General features: G+C 48.5%; 2 protein-coding genes across 2 annotated transcripts in view; one reads left to right on the plus strand and one right to left on the minus strand.

Moving 5' to 3' along the window:
• NFAT5 (nuclear factor of activated T cells 5) overlaps positions 1-2,640 on the plus strand; it is an 86,720-nt gene extending 84,080 nt beyond the window's left edge. Inside the window, exon 7 of the mRNA XM_075326469.1 lies at positions 2,477-2,640. Coding sequence (XP_075182584.1) covers positions 2,477-2,640 — 164 coding nt within the window. The remainder of the gene's footprint in view (positions 1-2,476) is intronic.
• PSMD7 (proteasome 26S subunit, non-ATPase 7) overlaps positions 1-23,455 on the minus strand; it is a 627,368-nt gene that overhangs the window by 559,613 nt on the left and 44,300 nt on the right. The gene's annotated exons all lie outside the window — the stretch shown is intronic.

The following is a 23,455-nucleotide window of genomic DNA, read 5'->3' on the forward strand; positions in this document are numbered from 1 at the left end:
GATCCGCCCTTCAAGGACAGGAAACCTCCAGGATAAAAAGGGGCGGTACCTCTCCCCGCATCAGTTGGTTTGCAGAGCATGAAAGGACCTCCGGAGGAAACAACATTATAACATAACCAGCACCAACATTAACCCCGTGCAGCTAAAAAACAGCCAATTATCCACATGCAGGGAGGGAATGTAAGGGTGCTGTCATGGGTTCAGAAAAAACACATTACCGGTAAGTAATTACGTATTTTTCCAGCACCCATGACAGCACCACGAGAGAATTACATAGATAGAGGAATAAGCCAAGGGGGGGGGGGGGGGGGGGGAATCACAGAACCGAGCTCCCCCGGTGAAGCCAGCAAGGATAAGGCCAACTTACAGTGCCTATAGCGAGTGAAAGGGGAAGATTACGTGGCCCCTGACAAGCTGCTCCACGGTGACATACGATCTTGCAGCCCAGGCGATGTCATTGCCCTCGTGCAGGGAACTTTAAGACCTACAGGCACATACCTACCACAAGCCGAGCAGACGAAGAAGCGGCTGCGCAGATCACCCACCAAGTGGATTTAGAAGCCTTGAGCGTCCAGCTATCACCCTGAAAGAAAACAAACCGGACCTGCCTCTGCTGCAGACAGATATTCCATAAGGAACCGCTAATGACCAGCAAATGGCTCCCCCCTCCCCTTCCTGATCTTGCGGACTATCCCAAAGGATGGAAGAACAATTCCCTTTTGAAAAACATGACGTACTATCAGGAGCCAAGGAGGGGCAGGTTTCAGGACACCTTATCCTTGAAAGCTGAGTAATGGTGGAACTAAGCTAGGGCCCGGAAGACACTAACCCTACAAGCCGATGTGACGGTGTCAGGAAGTCTGTTTCAGAGGCAGAGTAGTTAATAACATGGACTCCAAGGGATCAATGGGGCTTCGTCAGGTCAGATAGAACGAGAATAAGGCCCCAAGGGGGCAAGATACATTGCGCAGAGGGCTAGACCATACCCAAATGAACCGGGAGGCCAGCGGACTCCAGACTGGACACAATAGTACCAGGTAGCAAGGGCCCATATCAGAACTCTTGGTGAACGCAAAGACAGACCCAGTGTCAACCCCTTCCGGAAAAACTCTACGATTACCGCAACAGTCGTCGGTCCATCAGGGCTCACCCTTGGAAGACAAGAACATTGTCCAGGCCCTTTTTTTTTTTTTTTTTTTTTTTTGTCAACCGGCTTACCACTCCGAAGAAGAGTAGGGACAAGAACAAGAGAAAACCCTGAGTCGTAAGGTGACCTTTCAAAAAAGACCACACTGTAAGATGCAAAATGCCTGACAGGGGGTGACAATCTGGAACCTGAGTGAGGAGGACCAGTAGGACCCCCGGATTGGAGAACGACAAGTTACCAGGGAATAGAATCATGGTAATCTGGCAAAAATGGCGCTATCAGGATCATCACAGCCCTGTTCTCCAGGATTTTCTTCAACACGGCTGGAAACAGGCTAAGAGTGGACAGGTACAACAAGGTCACATATACATTCGAACAGCAGGGCGTCCACCACATGAGGCCTATCCCGAGGATTTAGAGAACAGAACCAGTGAACCTTATTTCAGGCCACAAGAGGTCTAGTATCAGAACACAGGCAACGTATAGCGAAGTGGCGATTGACTGACGGAGGACCCATCCCCTGTCTCAACTGGCCGCTGCCGAAAACAGTCCAAACCGATTACTCTTCTCCATACAGGAACTGACGACCAGACAGGGAGGGTAGGGACCAGCCCACCGCTCAGTCTACAACCAGCCATATCCTGGCAATTTTTAAGAAAAGAAAACAAACCATGGGATTCGCTTCCAGACCACACACCGCAGAACAGGTGACCCCGAAGGCGGGCTCCTTTGTGAAGACGTGCGGCAAAAGCAAGCACCTGAGGATCTCAGGTCATCTGAAGCGTGTTTCATTACTTTACCGGTTCAACCAGCAACGTAGGGATTCGAATGTGCCGGAGCGCAAGCACTTGGTCAATGATCCTCAACAATTGCTTGAGACCCCAAGACGTCCCACTGAAGGTTACTACCGTGTGCGCCCGGCCCCACCGAACTGTCGCAATGGCGGATGTAAGGGAACCCTGAAGGGACATAGCACCTTTGAGGGACACCTTGGTGCCACTGGTGCCGGATCTATTAGGACCGGAAGACGAATACCCAAACTTCTGAATCGAAGTAAGCCATAAAAAAGAAAATTAGGACTGTCCTTGGACACAATCCTGAGTCTCCCAGTGGATGAGCCTTTTCCGTGTGAGCAGGAAGAACACTCTCCCGCAGAAAGGCGGCACGATGACAGGCAGGCCTGCCACCAAACAAGAAGTTGCCGAGGTAAGGGAAGATAAGCCTTCTCTGCACTGTAACGTCTGAAAATCTTGCGAAGACTCCCAGCCCATCGACATCCCTTGGAAAGGTTGCATACCGGAAACGTCGAATGATTCCTTCCATAAACAGGCTACTCTGAGGAACACTACGACGTCGAACTGGACATGATAGTATGCATCCGTCAGATTCACTACGGGTATGTGACCGCCGGGAATAAATGTTTCATACTGGACCTCCCGGACACTATTCCGAAACAGGTTTACCACGAGAGAACTGGTTGCCAGTCTGGGTGAGGCCGCAGATGAGTCTAAAAGGAACGCCGCCGCTCCTTGTGAGAAGAGGAGTGGGGACATGATCCGTCTAGGGGCTCTCTGGCATAGCCTAACCTTGATGTGGTCAACTCATACTGCCAGGGACTCCACTGTGGAAGCAGCTTCATTAGCTGTTGCAAGCCCCAGCTGAAAATTCCCAGGTATTTGAGGAAGTGGCGGTATTTCCATCCTAGAATGCTGTAAGTCCTTACCTCCCTCATTTTCACAGAAGAGGGAATTGCCCCCCCAATCCCTTCAGCCGTTACTTGTCCAGTCTCAACTGTAGAGCCGCTGTGAGCTAACCAGGGCAGGCACAAGCAGCCGAGAGCGGCCGATGACTATTGGAAACCTGAGAGCAGCGACAGTCAGCTTAAGGGGCCCTGTGACAGAAGGAACAAGCTGCTTCCTCAAGGGGCAGGCTGGGTTGAACTTCGCCAATCTGCCTGTGGCCCTTATATAGCAATGAGGGACTATACATTATCAACAACCGGGAGGCATCACGGGTTCCCTCTTCTAGGCCACAACATACTAAATCGAGACATCTCTTGGGTGCCACTTCAGGGATGCCCATAGCGGGCCCGACCACAGTCACTAGTGTCACATTGTGCTCCATCGAGAAGTCTGAACAACCCGAGATACTGTCAGACATTGATGGGGAAGCTGAAGAATTCCACTCACCCTCTGACCTGACAGTCTCCATAACCAGGGAAGGCAGGCCTGAATTTCCGAAGGCCATGACACTGCAAAACTGTCAAGCCAACATTGGGCTTGACAGCCCTAAGCCAAGTCCTCACCTGAGAGGTTGTGCTCAATACCCTTCTGGCACCACTTCTGAGACCAGGTAACAGACATCTCCTGATTAAAAGGAGCGTGGTCCAGGTATTGAAGTGTATCCATTGAGTCCGCCCCAAAAACAGGCAAGAGTGGCTCTGAACAAAGTGAACTTTCATGAAGGTCACTTACCACTCTGATGCAGAGGCGGAACTGGGGTAGAAGGAGGAATGATGGCCTCTGATCAATCTCCCCTGCAGGCTCTGGGCGTCGGTCCTGCTGGATTTTAGACTCCACTAATTGGACCAGGTGCCGATCCTTCCAAAGAATCACATGAGCCAGTATACCCGTCCGCGTTGAGGCTTGCAAGCACACTGCCCCAACTGCGTGCCAGCCTGCGCTGTCTGGCAGGAGCAGAACTGGAGGTTGCCTCAGTGAGCCCCCTTTCCATGCAATCATCATGGCCTGCTGCAGCTGCTGTGCAGGGGCTAATCAATCATATGCTTAATCATCTTGTGTGTAGGCTCTGCCACTGAGCATATGTGCTGCCGAAGCTAGCACTTTTTGAATGACAGGACTGCTCACATCTAAAGGGTTATCAGTCATTTGAGTGCGACCGACAAGAGCCACATGAGTGCAGCAACTGCCAGCAACCGGCTCCCTCTGTCCCCCAGCTGTCAACACGGAGCTGTTACCGTGTACATAGCAGTCTGCAAGAACGGAGTCAAACCCAGAACGTTATAGGAGCCATGTCGCAAATGCGGAGGCCGACTCACACCAAGGGTCTCCAACACCAGGCCCGCAGGCCACATGCAACCCTGGAAGCTGTTTCCAGCAGCACGGGGACAGCCGTATTCCACCGGAGGGGGTGAACCTTCAGTTCATCTCACTGTAGCCGAGTCTCAGCACACAGCCGGTGTCTCTTCCGGGAGGTGACGTCAGCTGAGCGTCATGCGAGAACCCAGAGAAGATCCCGCGCCTGCGCGCACACACACACACCATGCGGCAGCGGCCATCCTCAAGATGGCGTCCCCCGTTGTCTCTCCTGCCCAATCACCCGGAGTGGCCGGGCAGATACCTGTGAGGCCCTGAAGCACACTGTGGGACACCACTACTGACCTCTAGGCCGGTAAGACAGCGTCACTGCTCCTGCAGCATTGGAGCGTGGGAGACACTGACATTCACAGGCATAGCCCCCGTGGGCTGCTGGGGCGAGTCCCCAGACTTGCTGCTGGTAGGCTCCGCTACTCCCAGGTGACCGCAGGGAAGCGCAGCAGCAGCCACGAGGATGCCACCACAGGGAAGCGCAGCAGCAGCCACGAGGACGCCACCGCAGCAGCAGCCACGAGGACGCCGCAGGGAAGCGCAAAAAGCAGCCACCTCCATCACAGCCCCTCGGTGGTAAGGAGAGGGGGGGAGGGGTGGGGGGGAGGGAGGGAGCCCACGCGCAGACAAAACCCCCGTGGGTTTGTTGCGGCGGGAGAGCACTTGCGGTCGACCAACCCTTACCTGGTCCCCGCAGGCTCCACACCACGTCCTCGCGCCTGGACCGTCCTGGCGTCACCGGAGGATGGTGTGCCGCACGCAGGCCCGACCCCCGTGGGTCCGCTGCGGCAGCTCCACGGCACCTCAGCCGACCGCAGCAGGACCCATGCCGCTGCCAAAGCCAGCCGGCTGGGCGCCGGTTTAGAATCTTCGGCCCAACAGGACCATCCTGGATCTCTGGAGGCTCCCTGTTCAAGGACAGGAAACCAACTGATGCGGGGAGAGGTACCGCCCCTTTTTATCCTGGAGGTTTCCTGTCCTTGAAGGGCGGATCCCCTCTCTCGTGGTGCTGTCATGGGTGCTGGAAAAAGAAGGATTTTTGTGTACTCACCGTAAAATCTCTTTCTCTGAGTCTTCATTGGGGGACACAGCACCCACCCTACTTGTGTTTTTTGTTACATATTACCTGACTGTTGCCTCAGTGACCATATTCCCAGGCCACTGGTAGCACGACCAGTTGGTTATAGTTTTTACCTTGTCTTATCTAGAGCTGTTTGGTTCTCCTCCTACTGCTTGTGCACTAAACTGATTTGAGTCCGCCTCCGGCTCAGGGTGTATACTGCTGGGGAGGAGCTAACTTTTTCTGTCTACTTAGTGTCAGCCTCCTAGTGACAGCAGCATAACCCATGGTCCTGTGTCCCCCAATGAAGACTCAGAGAAGAAGGGAATTTTGTTACTTACCGTAAATTCCTTTTCTTCTAGCTCCTATTGGGAGACCCAGACGATTGGGTGTATAGCTACTGCCTCCGGAGGCCACACAAAGCATTACACTAAAAAGTGTAAGGCCCCTCCCCTTCTGGCTATACACCCCCAGTGGGATCACTGGCTCACCAGTTTTAGTGCAAAAGCAAGAAGGAGGAAAGCCAATAACTTGGTTAAACAAATTCACTCCGAGTAACATCGGAGAACTGAAAAACCGTTCAACATGAACAACATGTGTACCCGAAAAAAACCCAAAAATCCCGAAGGACAACAGGGCGGGTGCTGGGTCTCCCAATAGGAGCTAGAAGAAAAGGAATTTACGGTAAGTAACAAAATTCCCTTCTTCTTCGTCGCTCCATTGGGAGACCCAGACGATTGGGACGTCCAAAAGCTGTCCCTGGGTGGGTAAAGAAATACCTTATGTTAGAGCTGCAAAGACAGCCCTCCCCTACGGGGAGGCAACTGCCGCCTGCAGGACTCTTCTACCTAGGCTGGCGTCTGCCGAAGCATAGGTATGCACCTGATAATGTTTGGTGAAGGTGTGCAGACTCGACCAGGTAGCCGCCTGGCACACCTGTTGAGCCGTAGCCTGGTGTCGCAATGCCCAGGACGCACCCACGGCTCTGGTAGAATGGGCCTTCAGCCCTGATGGAACCGGAAGCCCAGCAGAACGGTAGGCTTCAAGAATTGGTTCTTTGATCCATCGAGCCAGGGTGGCTTTGGAAGCCTGCGACCCTTTGCGCTTACCAGCGACAAGGACAAAGAGTGCATCCGAGCGGCGCAGGGGCGCCGTGCGGGAAATGTAGATTCTGAGTGCTCTCACCAGATCTAACAAATGTAAATTCTTCTCATACCGATGAACTGCATGAGGACAAAAGGAAGGCAAAGAGATATCCTGATTAAGATGAAAAGAGGATACCACCTTCGGGAGAAACTCCTGAATGGGGCGCAGCACTACCTTGTCCTGGTGGAAGACCAGGAAAGGAGCCTTGGATGACAGCGCTGCTAGCTCAGACACTCTCCGAAGAGATGTGATCGCTACCAGAAAAGCCACTTCCTGTGATAGTCTAGAAAGTGAAACCTCCCTCAGAGGCTCGAAGGGCGTCTTCTGGAGGGCAACTAGTACCCTGTTCAGATCCCATGGATCTAACGGCCGCTTGTACGGGGGTACAATATGACAAACCCCCTGCAGGAACGTGCGCACCTTAGGAAGTTGTGCTAGACGCTTTTGAAAAAAGACGGATAGCGCCGAGACTTGCCCTTTAAGGGAGCCGAGCGACAAACCTTTTTCTAACCCAGATTGCAGGAAAGAAAGAAAGGTAGGCAATGCAAAAGGCCAGGGAGACACTCCCTGAGCAGAGCACCAGGATAAGAATATCCTCCACGTTCTGTGGTAGATCTTAGCGGACGTGGGCTTCCTAGCCTGTCTCATGGTGGCAACGACCCCTTGGGATAATCCTGAAGACCCTAGGATCCAGGACTCAATGGCCACACAGTCAGGTTCAGGGCCGCAGAATTCCGATGGAAAAACGGCCCTTGGGACAGTAAGTCTGGTCGGTCTGGTAGTGCCGACGGTTGGCCGACCGTGAGATGCCACCGATCCGGATACCACGCCCTCCTTGGCCAGTCTGGGGCGACGAGTATGACGCGGCTGCAGTCGGATCTGATCTTGCGTAGCACTCTGGGCAAGAGTGCCAGAGGTGGAAACACATAAGGGAGCCGGAACTGCGACCAATCTTGCACTAGGGCGTCTGCCGCCAGCGCTCTTTGATCGCGAGACCGTGCCATGAAGGTTGGGACCTTGTTGTTGTGCCGGGGCGCCATTAGGTCGACGTCCGGCCTTCCCCAGCGGCGACAGATTTCCTGAAACCCGTCCGGGTGAAGGGACCATTCCCCTGCGTCCATGCCCTGGCGACTGAGGAAGTCTGCCTCCCAGTTTTCTACGCCGGGGATGTGAACTGCGGATATGGTGGAGGCCGTGGCATCCACCCACATCAGAATCCGCCGGACTTCCTGGAAGGCTTGCCGACTGCGTGTCCCCCCTTGGTGATTGATGTATGCCACCGCTGTGGAGTTGTCCGATTGAATTCGGATCTGCTTTCTTTCCAGCCACTGCTGGAAGGCTAGTAGGGCAAGATACACTGCTCTGATTACCAGAACATTGATCTGAAGGGTGGACTCCTGCTGAGTCCACGGACCCTGAGCCCTGTGGTGGAGAAAAAACGCTCCCCACCCTGACAGACTCGCGTCTGTCGTGACCACCGCCCAAGACGGTGGTAGGAAGGATCTTCCCTGTGATAATGAGGTGGGAAGAAGCCACCATTGCAGAGAGTCCTTGCCGTCTGTGAAAGGGATACTTTCCTGTACAGGGATGTTGACTTCCCGTCTCATTGGCGGAGAATGTCCCATTGAAGTGAACGCAGATGAAACTGCGCAAACGGAACCGCCTCCATTGCCGCCACTATCTTCCCGAGGAAGTGCATGAGGCGTCTTAAGAAGTGCGACTGACCTTGAAGGAGAGTCTGCACCCCAGTCTGTAGTGACCGCTGCTTGTCCAGCGGAAGCTTCACTACCGCTGAGAGGGTATGAAACTCCATGCCAAGATACGTTAGTGATTGGGTCGTGACAGGTTTGACTTTGAGAAGTTGATGATCCACCCGAACGTCTGGAGAGTCTCCAGCGCAACATTCAGGCTGAGTTGGCATACCTCTTGAGAGGGTGCCTTGACAAGTATATCGTCCAAGTAAGGGATCACAGAGTGTCCCTGTGAGTGCAAGACTGCTACCACTGCCGTCATGACCTTGGCGAACACCCGTGGGGCTGTCGCCAGCCCGAATGGCAGAGCTACGAACTGAAGCTGGTCGTTTCCTATCACGAAATGTAGAAAAACATTGGTGCTCTGTAGCAATCGGCACGTGGAGATAAGCATCTTAGATGTCTATTGATGCTAGGAAATTTCCTTGAGACATTGAGGCAATGACGGAGCGGAGGGTATCATCCGGAACCGCCTGGCCTCCACGTGCTTGTTGAGCAGTTTTAGGTCCAGAACGGAACGGAAAGAGCCATCCTTATTTGGCACCACAACCAGATTGGAGGAAAACCGTGTCTTGTTCCTGAAGAGGAACCGGGATTACCACTCCTTCTGCCTGCAGAAGAGCATCTGCTCGGTGGGGATGTGGGGACGTTCTGAAGAATCGAGTCGTCCTGTGCACGTGGGCACACTGTCCCTCACCCACCGGTCTGTGACCTGTGGCAGCTAAATGTCGCCAAAGGCGAGCGAGTCTGCCATCAACCGCGGATGCGGAAAGATGAGAGAGCTGAGAGTCATGAGGAGTCATGAGGAGACCGCCTTGGTAGCGGTTCCTCCGGCTGCCTTCCTTGGGCGTGATTGAGCCCGGCCGGCAGCTGAGCCCCTCTGAGGCTTCTCAGCCCTTTTGGACGAGGACAATTGGGACCTGCCCGAGCCTGGGAAGGACCGAAACCTCGGCTGTCCTTCCAGGACAGCATTAATAGGGTAAGTCGCAATGCAGACATTGCGAGGTTACGGACGCCCCTGCGGCACAGATGTACTTGTGCTCAAGACCAGCTGCACAAGAACAGCTGAAAGCTTAGGGTGCCCATTGTGATACCAATGTGATATGACTGAAGTTTGAATGACTATTAGATAGGGATCATGATCAAAAGATAGGAGTGATCCCAGATATTATTTGATCCATCAATAATTCAGTATCAAAGAAGATGTCCTTTGGATAATATTTCATGATTACCAAGGAATACATGTCTTGAAGCAGTTGAAGATAAAGGAAGTAACATTTACAGTTCCACTTACAGGAAACTTGTGGTTAGCTAAAGACAGCTTGAAGGAAGCTTGCATATGAAATTTACGGCTCATTGCAATATTTCGCTAACACTATGGCCGACCACAGTTGGTCAGTTGACCACTGGCAGGATGTACAAGTAAATGTGCAGGAAGCAAACGGTGCCTCCAGCAGTTTGTGGTCAAGTTACATGAACATGACTCAGCTGTCACATGCTGACGACCATTTAGACACAACCTACAATATTTTCCTATAAAATATACACCGAACTCGCTTAAGGTAGGGAAATACCTTCCAGGACATTGAAGTGTACGTACGCACTGTTCCTGTGATGCCATGCCATGTTGATTCCTTATCTTACCTCGAGTTCCCTCCGATGTGAAAGGATTGCTACAACATAACGGTAATGTTGATGCATATTTCTGTTATTGTATAAGTTTCTATGACTATAAGATTCTAAATGCCTATGTACCATTGATTATATTCATGTGCTATTAAAATAAATAGTATCTTGCTATAAAGAATATTAGTATTCGTGCCTGATTAGGATATCAGTGAGCGCTTCGTAAGTACGGGCTTTCAGCCCCCTTTTTAGTAGAATTTAGCAAGACATAAATTGGCGTAGTCGGCAGGATTACTTCTATAAGAAGTAATTAAACTAATTTTTGTAATTTAGAAGTTAAAAACATATATTTGGCAAATTTCCAGATATTTTTCAATCTTTTTGCATAGTGTCAAAATGTTCAGAAAACGTAAGGATAATGTTAAGGAGGTTGTTGTGGAGATCCCCGGCTGGACTGAGGCTCCCTACAATCTTATAGCACATGAATTGGTCAATTGTGGATTGGCAGAACAATGGCAGGACAAGCTTAAGGGTAGTGAAGCTACTGATGTGAATGTATTCGGTAGTGTCCCTGTGAAAACAGGTGATGTAGTGTCTTTAGCACGGCACAAACGATGGCAGGACAAGCTTAAGGGTTGTGAAGCTACTGATGTTGTGAATGTACTCAGTGGTGCCCCTGTGAAAACAGGTGATGTAGTGTCTTGTGAATTGGCAGAACAATGGCAGGACAAGCTTATGGGTAGTGAAGCTACTGATGTGAATGTATTCGGTAGTGTCCCTGTGAAAACAGGTGATGTAGTGTCTTTAGCACGGCACAAACAATGGCAGGACAAGCTTATGGGTAGTGAAGCTACTGATGTTGTGAATGTATTCGGTAGTGTCCCTGTGAAAACAGGTGATGTAGTGTCTTTAGCACGGCACAAACAATGGCAGGACAAGCTTATGGGTAGTGAAGCTACTGATGTTGTGAATGTATTCGGTAGTGTCCCTGTGAAAACAGGTGATGTAGTGTCTTTAGGACGGCGCATCTGGATTTTGGCAAGTGCATATAGTGTAATGCATGAGCGTAAGCTAAAGATGCAGAAGAAAAGTTCCCAGGTGGAACAAAAGATGATAGAATTAGGTTGCCTGAAAACAGTTATGGAATGTAATACCCGACTGTTGAAGGATAAATTGGAACATTATCAGAATGTGGCACAAAAAGCTGCCATAAAAATTGCTCAAAATAAGTACAAGAAAAGAAGAAGAGGAAAAGTAAATAAAACCAAAGTGCATAAAAGTATCGCCTCAGCTTCTATAAACTGGGATCCCGATACTTGGGATGGGGATGTGTGGGATTCATCTTCATCATCTGATGAGGAGGATTGCCATAAAGGGAAGATTCAGGCTAACCCAGTAAGGGGTCGCCTAGAGAGGACAGAGAATGAGATCATCCGGGAACATGTCCGGGATGGTCAGGGGAATCTGCAATATGACGAAGATGGTAATGCCATCACAAATGAGAAAACGATTCCTCATGTAAAAAATCGAGTAACCATTGAAGATTACTCTCAGGGAGAAGTTGATAGCATTTTAACACAGTTTAGACAAAAACCAGGAGAAGGAGAAATTCCCTGGTTGGTCAGGGTGCACGATCTCGGAGGAGGTGAAGTGCACTTTGATGCCGGAGACGTGGCAAAATTTGTCACCATGTCTCGTGACCCAGAAATTCAGAGATCAATAAAAAATTATTTTGTTGATCATAATGAGCATGGTACTCAAAACTTAATCATGATCTTAGCCCATGCTTTTCTGGACAAATATCCATCAGAAGCAGACTTTCCTATCAATGATAAACCTTGGTATACCTTAAAAGATGGTATGGAAAGGCTGAAGGAAGAAGCAATGAGGAATGCTCTTCCTCTTTTGGGACTGGATGATGATTATCTCCAGTACCCATTGACAGCCAGCATAAGAAATAGGCTGGTTAAACATGCTCCTCCAGCATATAAAACAGTTATTTTAACCTTAACTGTAGCGCTGACTGGAGAATCAATCGGTGTAGTTCTAGGGAGGATGAGGGAGTTACAGGATATGGGACAGTGGGATAAACCATCCCCTGGAGGCCATGTTGGTAACAGTAAGCCAAACAATCCTGATTGGAAAGAGAAATCAGTAGGGGAGGCCCCATGGGTGCCTCGAAAAGACATGTTCCAGGCTTTGCTTAAAGCCGGGATCAATAAGGAAAGGATTGATGGAAAGGAGACAGGAGAATTATGGAAGTTGTACAAACAGAAAGTTCTATCTGCAAAGAAAGTGACCACTACAAATGTGGAAGGGGGTTCAAAAACCCCCAAGGTAAAGAAATCAGAAGGAAAAGGGGAAAACCCCCCAAAGAAAGTGTCTTGGGAAGATTTTCAGTCAGTTTATCCATTGGAAGAACTGGCTGCAGCCGTGGCCACAAAGGTCACGGAAGGAAGGGCTAATGCACAGACTGAAGTCTGTGTAAATGAAAGTTCAGAAGGAAGTGATTTACCATAGGTAGCCAGCCAAGCCCCCCTATTGATAAACAGGGACGAACGTCCCTACATCAATCTTAGCATACATTGGAAAGGGGGAAATATTCAAAGAGTCCCAGCTTTGATTGACACGGGGGCGGAGGCTACTTTAATTCATGGAAACCCAGAAAAAATAAAAGGACCTCGAGTAAAAATTGCTGGACTAGGTGGTCAAGTGATCACCAGGGTTCAGACACAGGTAGCTTTGAAGATAGGTAATTTACCTATCAAGCAGTATACGGTGCTGGTAGTACCTATACCAGAATATATTTTGGGAATTGATATCCTAAAATGGATGACTCTTAATCTAACCGAAGGAAAATTCTCCTTTGGGGTTATGTCTTGTCATAAGGAAATGCAGATCTCACATTATATCAATGATATAATGATACAAGGACAAGATGAGCAAAGTGTGAAAGATCAATTGACAAAACTGGTTGCTCATATGTGGAGTAAAGGATGGGAAATCAGTGATGCCAAGGTTCAAGGACCGTCTCAGGTGGTAACATTTCTAGGGATTCAGTGGAACAAGGGGCACAGAGAGATCTTGCCCAATGCCAGACAGAAAATTATTAATTTTCCGGTCCCTAAATCCAAACAGGAGACTCAGTCTTATATTGGATTGTTTGATTTTTGTAGACAACATATCCCTCATTTGGGACAAATGTTGGCTCATTTGTACAAAGTAACGAGTAAAAAATATGAGTTCCAATGGGGAGAGGAACAGCAAAATGTGTTTGAGATGGTCAGGGAAGTGTGGCAAGACATTGAAGGGATTATTCAATCTACCAAGACCACTGTATTTCATGTCGATGCTCATGTCCCTACTAACTCACTTGAACGTTTGTTTAATTCAGAAGCAGATAAAGCAGCAGCCATCAGACAAATCAGTCCAACAGTTGACAAGGCAAGGTACAGCTGTTTGGGCACACCAGAAAGAGCCACGCCTTATTCAGCAGGTTTAGACCTCAGTACATTGGAAACTGTCGTGGTACCCCCAGGTAAGGTAAAACCAATTTCAACAGGATTGGGTTGCCATATACCAAAGGATCATTATGGTCAAATAGCCACTTGTTCTAGTTTAGTGTTAAAAGGAGCCATAGTGGTGGGAGGGGTAATAGATGCAGATTATCAGGGAGAAATCAAGGTACTGATGCTAAATTTGGGAAATGAACCTTTGATATTGATGAAACACCAGAAGGTGGCTCAGATGTTAATAATTCCAATAAACTTGTCTGAAATAAGAGAAGGAACTGCCCCAGCAGAATTAACAATACGGGGTACTAAAGGTTTTGGATCCTCTAATATTACAAATGTAGGAGCAAAAATATGGATTCAAAACCTCCAAGGACCGCCCTCAGAGACAGCGGTAATAGCGGTCAGAAAAGATCGTACTCTCCTGATAATGAGACCAGGAGTGGAAAAGTGGGAATATGTCCCACAAGAAAAATGTTATTTACGAGAATAATAGTGTATCTTTATTTGCAGATGGTGTTGTAAATAAGCGAAATCCATGGTATCGGCTACTGGGAAGAGCTCGATAGTGATGAGATGGAGAAATTCCTGTGTTTGATGTTTGCCTCTCTGGTCGTTGGATGGACAAGTCTACATCAGGAGGAACCTGTGGCGAATGAATTTCTGATGCACCATCACATTTTCAACACACAGATTGCTGGATCTGTACACATTCTCCGGTTACAGCCACCAGTATCCCTTATCTGGATGTCCCGGTATCGATGGAGGAAATCTTAAAGTAGAAAAGTTGTTCTGATCATCTTGCTGATAAAGACACTCGAACTGTTCGTCTATAGAATACTACAGTACCCATTTCCATAGTGGGATGGATCAATCTTCCATGGTGGCAAGGCAATTTGAATGCAACAGTCACCAATTTGCAATATCTGGCTTTCAAGGGAAGAATTTGGGTACCAAGAAATAAGACTGGACTGACTAACCTGGGATTCATCCCTATGGGGAATATAAAAATAAGTTTTGGGACAGCTATAAATACTGTAGATGCTTTTAAACCCAGCTTAGTGGAAAAGACAATTCATGATATGTTATGGCCTTATGCCAATATGTTCATAAATCGGACTAGTGAAACTTCTAGTAACATATCGGGAAATGTAATGTGTAATGATTCCTTTGAATATCGAGCAAATGCCAAAACACATGATATTCAAGGGAGCTTGTCAGATAATATTGCTTTTAGTTTTAATATACTGTACAAAAGTAGTGAAAGTGATTATATTTGTGATTCAACGTTTATCTAAACAAACCAAGAAAACAAAATTTGTGGCAAACAATATTTCTTGCTCATGGTATGGTATATTCCGAGTGATCTTCTTCTAGTGGAATACTGATGATGGAAAATAATCCCTGGGATCAAGGACCGATTGTGATACCAATGTGATATGACTGAAGTTTGAATGACTATTAGATAGGGATCATGATCAAAAGATAGGAGTGATCCCAGATATTATTTGATCCATCAATAATTCAGTATCAAAGAAGATGTCCTTTGGATAATATTTCATGATTACCAAGGAATACATGTCTTGAAGCAGTTGAAGATAAAGGAAGTAACATTTACAGTTCCACTTACAGGAAACTTGTGGTTAGCTAAAGACAGCTTGAAGGAAGCTTGCATATGAAATTTACGGCTCATTGCAATATTTCGCTAACACTATGGCCGACCACAGTTGGTCAGTTGACCACTGGCAGGATGTACAAGTAAATGTGCAGGAAGCAAACGGTGCCTCCAGCAGTTTGTGGTCAAGTTACATGAACATGACTCAGCTGTCACATGCTGACGACCATTTAGACACAACCTACAATATTTTCCTATAAAATATACACCGAACTCGCTTAAGGTAGGGAAATACCTTCCAGGACATTGAAGTGTACGTACGCACTGTTCCTGTGATGCCATGCCATGTTGATTCCTTATCTTACCTCGAGTTCCCTCCGATGTGAAAGGATTGCTACAACATAACGGTAATGTTGATGCATATTTCTGTTATTGTATAAGTTTCTATGACTATAAGATTCTAAATGCCTATGTACCATTGATTATATTCATGTGCTATTAAAATAAATAGTATCTTGCTATAAAGAATATTAGTATTCGTGCCTGATTAGGATATCAGTGAGCGCTTCGTAAGTACGGGCTTTCAGCCCCCTTTTTAGTAGAATTTAGCAAGACACCCATACGGCTGTGAATGCCGGAGCAACCGACACGCCGATAGCCTCACAGACAGATTTCAACCAGAGTCCATCTGTCTGTTAATGGCATCTGCAAGTGAAGTCCCATCTCCACTGCAACTATGGCTCTAGCCGCAAGCCTGGAGATTGGAGAATCCACCTTTGGACCCTGGGTCCAACGCCTGACCACGTCAGGGGGAAAGTGATAACGTGTATCCTTAATACGTTTGGAGAAAACGCTTATCTGGGAAGCGTGGTGTTCCTGGACTGCTTCTCTGCAGTCAGCGTGGCCAGAACAATACTCAATATACGTTTGAGTTTGAAATGGGACTTCTCCTGCTGTGAAACTGACTCCTCCGCTGGGGGAGCTGAGGGAGAAAGATCCAACATTCCATTGATGGACGCTATAGGATCATTCCTTATGGCGTCACCATCCGGTGTATCCGGAGTGAGAGCGGTGTCAGGATCAAAGTCCTGATGAGCTACGTCTACCTCATCATACAGAGAGCCTCCTGGGACCCCCCCGGAGCACCGATTTTTAATCCAAATGAGGGTGGCCAGGGAGCAATGATCCAGATTGCCCATGGCCTGTCCGGACTGCAAGTCTCTATCCCATTGCAACTCCGTCCCTGTCCTTGGACAGGGTTGAGAGGTGGTTCTTTTGGCCACGTCAAGTAGAGACCCCGGCTGACCAAGTGCTACAGGGGAGCATTGCACACAATGGGGTTCAGTGCCGTGGAACAGTATCACATGCAGTAAAAACAGCATCGAAAGCCTGTGTTGCTTATATGCTGCTGCCGACTTATAGAGCCAAGAATGGCGACCGTACAGTGCAATGTATATCATACAAGCATAAAGTACAAATGAACACTGCAGCACATGCAATACAAGCAGCATAGAAAGCCTGCTTTTCTGCTGCTGTAGACTAGCCATCTAGGGGAATATAGCCCAGAATAGCGACCATACAGTGCAATGTATAGCATACAAGCATAAGTACAAATGAACACTGCAACACCTGCAATACAAGCAGCATAGAAAAAAACCTGTGCCTCAGCACCCTTGCTTTTCTGCTGCTGTAGTCTAGCCATTCTATGGCGAATATAGCCAAGACTAGTGACCGTACAGTGCAGTGTATAGCATACCAGCATAAATACACATGAACACTTCAGAACGTGCAATACAAGCAGCATAGAAAGCCTGTGCCGTAGCACCCATGCTTTCCTGCTGCTGATGTGTCGCCATCTAAGAGGGCATATAGCCCGAAATAGCGACCTATGCAGTGTACTTAAATACAAATAGACAAACTGCGGTATTTAGTGTCAGCACCCCAGGTGCCGCTTACCGCCCGCCTATAAGCGGGTGTGTGGTCGCCCCATTCCTGTTGGTTGCCCAGAGTCCGTTCTCCCAGCTCGGGCTGCAGGAATGGCTGCCGGCGTCCTTCCCCAGCTCGTGTGAGTAGGGGCGGGCCGTGGGCGTGCCCCAAGTCAGAGCGGGAAACCGGCGTCCCACAGTGTCTAGTGAGAGGGCTGGAGCATGTAAATAAGGCTCCAGCCCTCGGCGCTGCTGATTGTACAGCGTCTCTCCCCTACCCTGATTGACAGGGTGGGGGCGGGAACGAAGCTGAGTTAGGCCGCAAAAGCCGGGGACTGGATTTATGAGCGCCGCCGCCGTAAAAGCGCGGTCGGCGCTAAGTCCCCGGCGCACTACAAGTCCCAGCCGCGCCGCCGCTCCCGGAGCGTCCGGCGCGGTAGTTCCCAATAAATAAAGTCACTCAGCTAGGCTGCAGTGACTGTAACCCTTTACTGTCCCCGGCGCACTAGCACACCCAGCAAGTCTGGAGTGTGCTGTGCCTGTGTGTACGGGGACACAGAGTACCTGAATGGTGCAGGGCCATGTCCCTGAACGGCACTCCCGCTCCACATCCAGCAGGTTCAATGGGTCTGTGGATGGAGCCCGGCCTCAGGGCTTTGGGGCCGGTAAGATCCCACTTCCTCAGAGCCCCTCAGGGGGATGGGGAAGGAAAACAGCATGTGGGCTCCAGCCGCCGTACCAGCAATAGGTACCTCAACCTTACAAACCACCGGTGGGGTGAGAAGGGAGCATGCTGGGGGCCCTATATGGGCCCTCTTTTCTTCCATCCGATATAGTCAGCAGCTACTGCTGACTAAACAGTGGAGCTATGCGTGGATGTCTGACCTCCTTCGCACAAAGCAGAAAACTGGTGAGCCAGTGATCCCACTGGGGGTGTATAGCCAGAAGGGGAGGGGCCTTACACTTTTTAGTGTAATGCTTTGTGTGGCCTCCGGAGGCAGTAGCTATACACCCAATCGTCTGGGTCTCCCAATGGAGCGACGAAGAAAGAGATTTTACGGTGAGTACACAAAAATCTTTCTTTTTGGATCTTGGATGTTGTATGCCGTGGTTTTCTACTTCATGGACTACTATTTTTGTACGCCCCACGGTCTCCTGTGTCCCCAACGAAGCGAGAAAAAAAAAAAAAAAGTAGATTTTGGGTACTCACCGTAAAAGCTCTATCTTGGAGCCTTCATTGGGGGACACGGCACCCGCCCTTGTGTCATTCTGTTTTTTGTTCCTTTCTATCTTGCCTCTCCTACTGCTTACTGACTGGAGTCCTGTGTACCAGTCGCAGGGTGTATGCTACCAAGGAGGAGCTAACCTTAGTGTCAGCCTCCTAGTGGCAGCAGCACATACCCATGGTCTCCTGTCCACGAATGAAGGCACCAAGAAAGAGATTTTACGGTGAGTACCCAAAATCTACTTATTCCATATCATTCCTTGAAGGGAATGGACTGATTTATAACTAAGCAGGGTCTAATGTCCCCCTACTGGAGTCCCCCTGCGATTGGCAGAAAGTGTTTAATTTCCCTACAGTGTACAAGTATTGCACAGTGCCCATTCAAATCAATGGAGTGTAATATGGGACAGAAGTCCTCCGGAGAGGGTGTTGCTCCTTGGAACCATTTTCCAGTCCGGTGGTCAAAACATTAGAATCATAAACCAAGGACTAAGGAAACTTTTCTTAAGTAGACAACCCCTTTAAGCCCTCCATAGGTTACTTCTCCATTTTCACGGTCCTACCTTTCCCGCTTTATCCCATTTTTTGATCTACTGATTCCAGTCACTTGATAAAGGCCTTCATGGCGCAGGGTGTAACGTTTGTACCATCTGCCTTCGTTTTAGTTGACGCCGTCTCTTCGAAGGTCTCAATTTCTATTTGAGGAAATTATGAGGCATCTTATATTTTTGGCCGGCCTCGGACAGGAAAAACAGGAACTGAGCCTCGCTGAGGTTTTCAAAGCTTTTTTTTTTTCTTTCCCCTTCTTGTACAGAAGTTGCTTGGCAAAGCCTCGGTGTCTGTCTCGCTATTCTGAGCGGGCCACAAACACTACGTTGTTTTATGACCGTCTGGCACGGAGAATACCTCTGCAGCTGGAGAGCGCGGCCCTGCGTCAACATGTCCCCCGTCACCTGGGCCATCTATACACTTTCTATGGGTTCCCACCAGCGCTTTGTGTGTTTAAGAAATTAGTGGAGGATATTTGCCCTCTCCGTTTTCTATCTCCCCCCTTTATTCGAAGTCACAAGTCAACTCCATTACATCCACCATTGACAAATCTGCATTCCATAGCTCCCAGCCTGCGAGAACGGGAATGCAAATCAGTCTACCAAAACACGAGGCACGCCGGAGCCCGGGGGGGGGGGACTGGCCGTAAACAGCTTTACTGGCCCGGTTAGTGCCCGGCTGTCCTGTAAGCGGAGCGCCATGGTCCCGGATGACCCCGCGGAGAAGAATACCATTTCTTCATCACGTGTTGGTTATTTTCCTACGATCCTCGATCTTTGTGCCAACGATAAACAAATCATATTACATTTCCATAAAACAAATGAGGATAGAAGCAAATGAAAGACAAAAATCGGAAAAAAAGGGACAGGAACGAAGTGATGAATTGCTACTTAGATGACAAATACTGAACGGTAATGTATGGGATTTACTGATCACGCAGGGAAAGTAGTCTCATATCTGCTGGGACTTGTAGTTTTGGACAATAGCTGGAGACCACAAATGTGCCACTTCCACGTCACGTGATAAATGGGGCTGATGAGGGTACACTGCCAGGTGCCTGCCACGAGGTATACATGGCCGGTAGGCGTTGAGAACCAGCCCTATTAAAATAGGACAAATGCCAAAACCTGCCGACCGGGCATGCTACCTATGTACTCACCCCCTGATGCAAAAGTGAGGGACCCTTTGAAACTACATGTGTCTACCTATCTATACACACACAACAGCCAGTCTGCTCTTCAGCTTTAGACTCCTGCAATTAAGGGACCTTTGGTCACATGACGTGATGTCACAAAGGTCCTTAAAAGGGAACCGGTCACTAGAATTTTCGCTATGAAACTATAAGACTCCCCTTCTGCAGCTCCCGGGCTGCATTCTAGAAAGGTTCATCTTGCTACTGGCCCCCCTTTCATACCTAAATAAACACTTTATAAAATCTTACCTTTTGGTATGCTAATGAGCTTTGCTGGCCACGGGGGCGGGCTGTATTTCTTCCGTTATTCCCCCTCCTGCCGCTGTTCGCCGTCCCCCAGTGTTGATGAGGCCACCGCTCTCATGTTACGCAAGGCTCCTGAAGTCTCGCACATGCCCAGTGGCACTATCGCGGGACTGAGCGCTGTTCAAATCGCGAGTGCCGGTGATGTAATTGCGCAGGTGCGAGATTATGGGCGGCGCTGTGAATGTCATCACCAGCGTCATCCAAGTACCCGCCCATAATCTTGTGTCCCCGGTAATAGGTAAGGTGGATGATATGGCCAGCGCTAGCGCATGAGGGTGGAGGCAGAGGGAAAAGCGCGAGCACGAGATTATGGGCGGGTACTTGGATGACGCTGGTGATAACATTCACAGCGCCGCACATTGTAATTGCGCAGGCGCGAGATTATGTGCGGCGCTGTGAATGTTATCACCAGCGTCATCCAAGTACCCGCCCATAATCTTGTGTCCCCGGTAATAGGTAAGGTGGATGATATGGCCAGCGCTAGCGCATGAGGGTGGAGGCAGAGGGAAAAGCGCGAGCACGAGATTATGGGCGGGTACTTGGATGACGCTGGTGATAACATTCACAGCGCCGCACATAATCTCGCGCCTGCGCAATTACATCACCGGCGCTCGCGATTTGAAGAGCGCTCAGTCTCGCGATAGTGCCACTGGGCATGCGCGAGACTTTAGGAGCCTTGCGTAACATGAGGGCGGCGGCCTCATCTAAGTAAATCAACACAGGGGGACGGCAAACAGCGGCAGGAGGGGGAATAATGGAAGAAATACAGCCCGCCTCCGTGGCCAGCAAAGCTCATTAGCATACCAAAAGGTAAGATTTTATAAAGTATTTATTTGGGTATGAAAGGGGGGCCAGTAGCAAGAGGAACCTTTACAGAATACAGCCCAGGAGCTGCAGAAGGGGATTCTTATAGTTTCATAGCGAAAATTCAGGTGACAGGTTCCCTTTAAGCAGTGTTTTATAATCAGGATATCCTAATATAATCAGGATATAAAAGCTAAGGGCCCCTGGGGGAATCAGGCCCTGAGAAATGGCCCAGTTTGCTCGCTCAACTCCCTAATGCCAGTTTTGTATACCAGCCTGTCTCCTGCGCAGTTCTTTTAGACTCCTACAATTAAGAGACCTTTAATTACATGACGTGATGTCACAAAGGTCCTTAAGCAGTCCTATTATAATCAGGAAATAAAAGCTAAGGCCCCTAAGGGAATTCGGGTTCTGGGAAATGGCCCAGTTTGCCCTCTCAACTCCCTAAGGCCAACTTTGTATACCAGCCTGTCTCCTGCGCAGTTCTTTTAGACTCCTACAATTAAGAGACCTTTGATCACATGACGTGATGTCACAAAGGTCCTTAAGGAGTCCTATTATAATCAGGATATAAAAGCTAAGCGCCCCTGGTGGAATGGGGTCCTGTGAAATAGCCCAGTTTGCTTTCTCAACTCCCTAATGCCAGTTTTGTATACCAGCCTGTCTCCTGCGCAGTTCTTTTAGACTCCTGCAATTAAGAGACCTTTGATCACATGACGTGATGTCACAAAGGTCCTTAAGGAGTCCTATAATAATCAGAATATAAAAGCTAAGGGCCCCTGGTGGAATGGGGTCCTGTGAAATTGCCCAGTTCTCTCTCCCTTCTCCCTAATGCCAGTCCTGCATACCAACCTGTCTCCTGCGCAGTTCTTTTAGACTCCTTTGGTCACATGACTGTGAAGTCATCAAAGGTCCTTAAACAATCTTAATCTCAGAATACAACTGCTGGGGTCCCTGAGTTATTGCGCAGTTTGACTCCTCATAACGTCGGCCCTGACAGTAACTAAAGCTTATTGTTTTAGCAGGGCTTATCTTTTTAGGCATTCTACAAAAATCCTGCAAATTAATGCTAGGGCTCGTTTTTGGGGTAGGTCTTATTTTCGGGGAAACAGAGAACCTGGACTGATTGGTGTCCAGCCCTCCTGATAATGAGCAGCTCTGAAGGTCCAGCAAATATGGGGACCTTTTCATCGTTTACCAGGGCCCAGATCCTCACTTACAACTGTTTATGGTCCAGTCCCATTCAAGTGAAGTTGCAATATGGGGCACAGCCTCAAATAGACAGTATGGCGCCGTGCCTGGTAAACAATGATGGGGATGCAGTACCCGCTGGAATGTCCTTTCATGCATCAGATTGGAAGAAGTTGATAACTCTGTGGATCCAAAAATGATGGCCTATCTTAAACATAGGCCATCAGTATTTGTGGTCCCTGAAAATGTCTATACCTGGGCAGACAACAGTAATATAAGCAAATCTCCAAATCGCGTTGGAAAAAACAATCTGGAAAATATCTCCTGGATCCGTGCCTTTCTTAACCAAGAATCAGCAAAAATATTAGTGCATGCCCTCATCATCTCCCGCCTCGACTACTGCAACCTCCTGTTCTCTGGCCTCCCTTCCAACACTCTTGCACCCCTCCAATCTATCCTAAACTCTGCAGCCCGCTTAATCCACCTCTCCCCTCGCTAATCCCCAGCCTCGTCACTCTGCCAATCCCTTCACTGGCTTCCCATTGCCCAAAGACTCCTGTTCAAAACATTAACCATAGCCTACAAAGCCATCCACAACCTGTCTCCTCCTTACATCTGTGACCTAGTCTCCCAGTACCTACCTGCACGCAACCTCAGATCCTCACCTTCTCTACTCCTCTCTTATCTCCTCTTCCCACAAAGATTTCTCCTGTGCCTCCCCCATACTCTGGAACGCTCTACCTCCGCATATCAGACTCTCCCCTACCATGGAAAGCTTCAAGAGGAACCTGAAGACCCATCTCTTTCGACAAGCCTACAACCAACAATAGCCCTCAGTCCAGTAGACCACTGCGCAACCAGCTCTGTCCTCACCTATTGTACCATCACCCATTCCCTGTAGACTGTGAGCCCTCGCGGGCAGGGTCCTCTCCTCCTATACCAGTCTGTTTTGTACTGTTAATGATTGTTGTACTAGTTTTTATGTATACCCTTTTTCACTTGTAAAGCGTCATGGAATTAATGGTGCAATAATAATAATAATAATAGTAATAGTAATAATAATAATAATAAAAAAAAATAATAATATTGGGACCCTTTTTCACTTGAAGCGTCATGGAATTAATGGCGCAATAATAATAATAATAGTAATAGTAATAATAATAATAATAATAATAATAATAATAATAATAAACATTGGGACCGGTATTCTCCCAAAAATAACTTTCCAAAGCAGACAACCAGCTATAAAATAACATGAAACTGGAGGCACGATGGGAGCAAATTCTTCATTTTCCAGGA

Source organism: Anomaloglossus baeobatrachus, chromosome 10 (genome assembly GCF_048569485.1).
Source record: "Anomaloglossus baeobatrachus isolate aAnoBae1 chromosome 10, aAnoBae1.hap1, whole genome shotgun sequence".
Lineage (NCBI taxonomy): Eukaryota > Metazoa > Chordata > Amphibia > Anura > Aromobatidae > Anomaloglossus > Anomaloglossus baeobatrachus.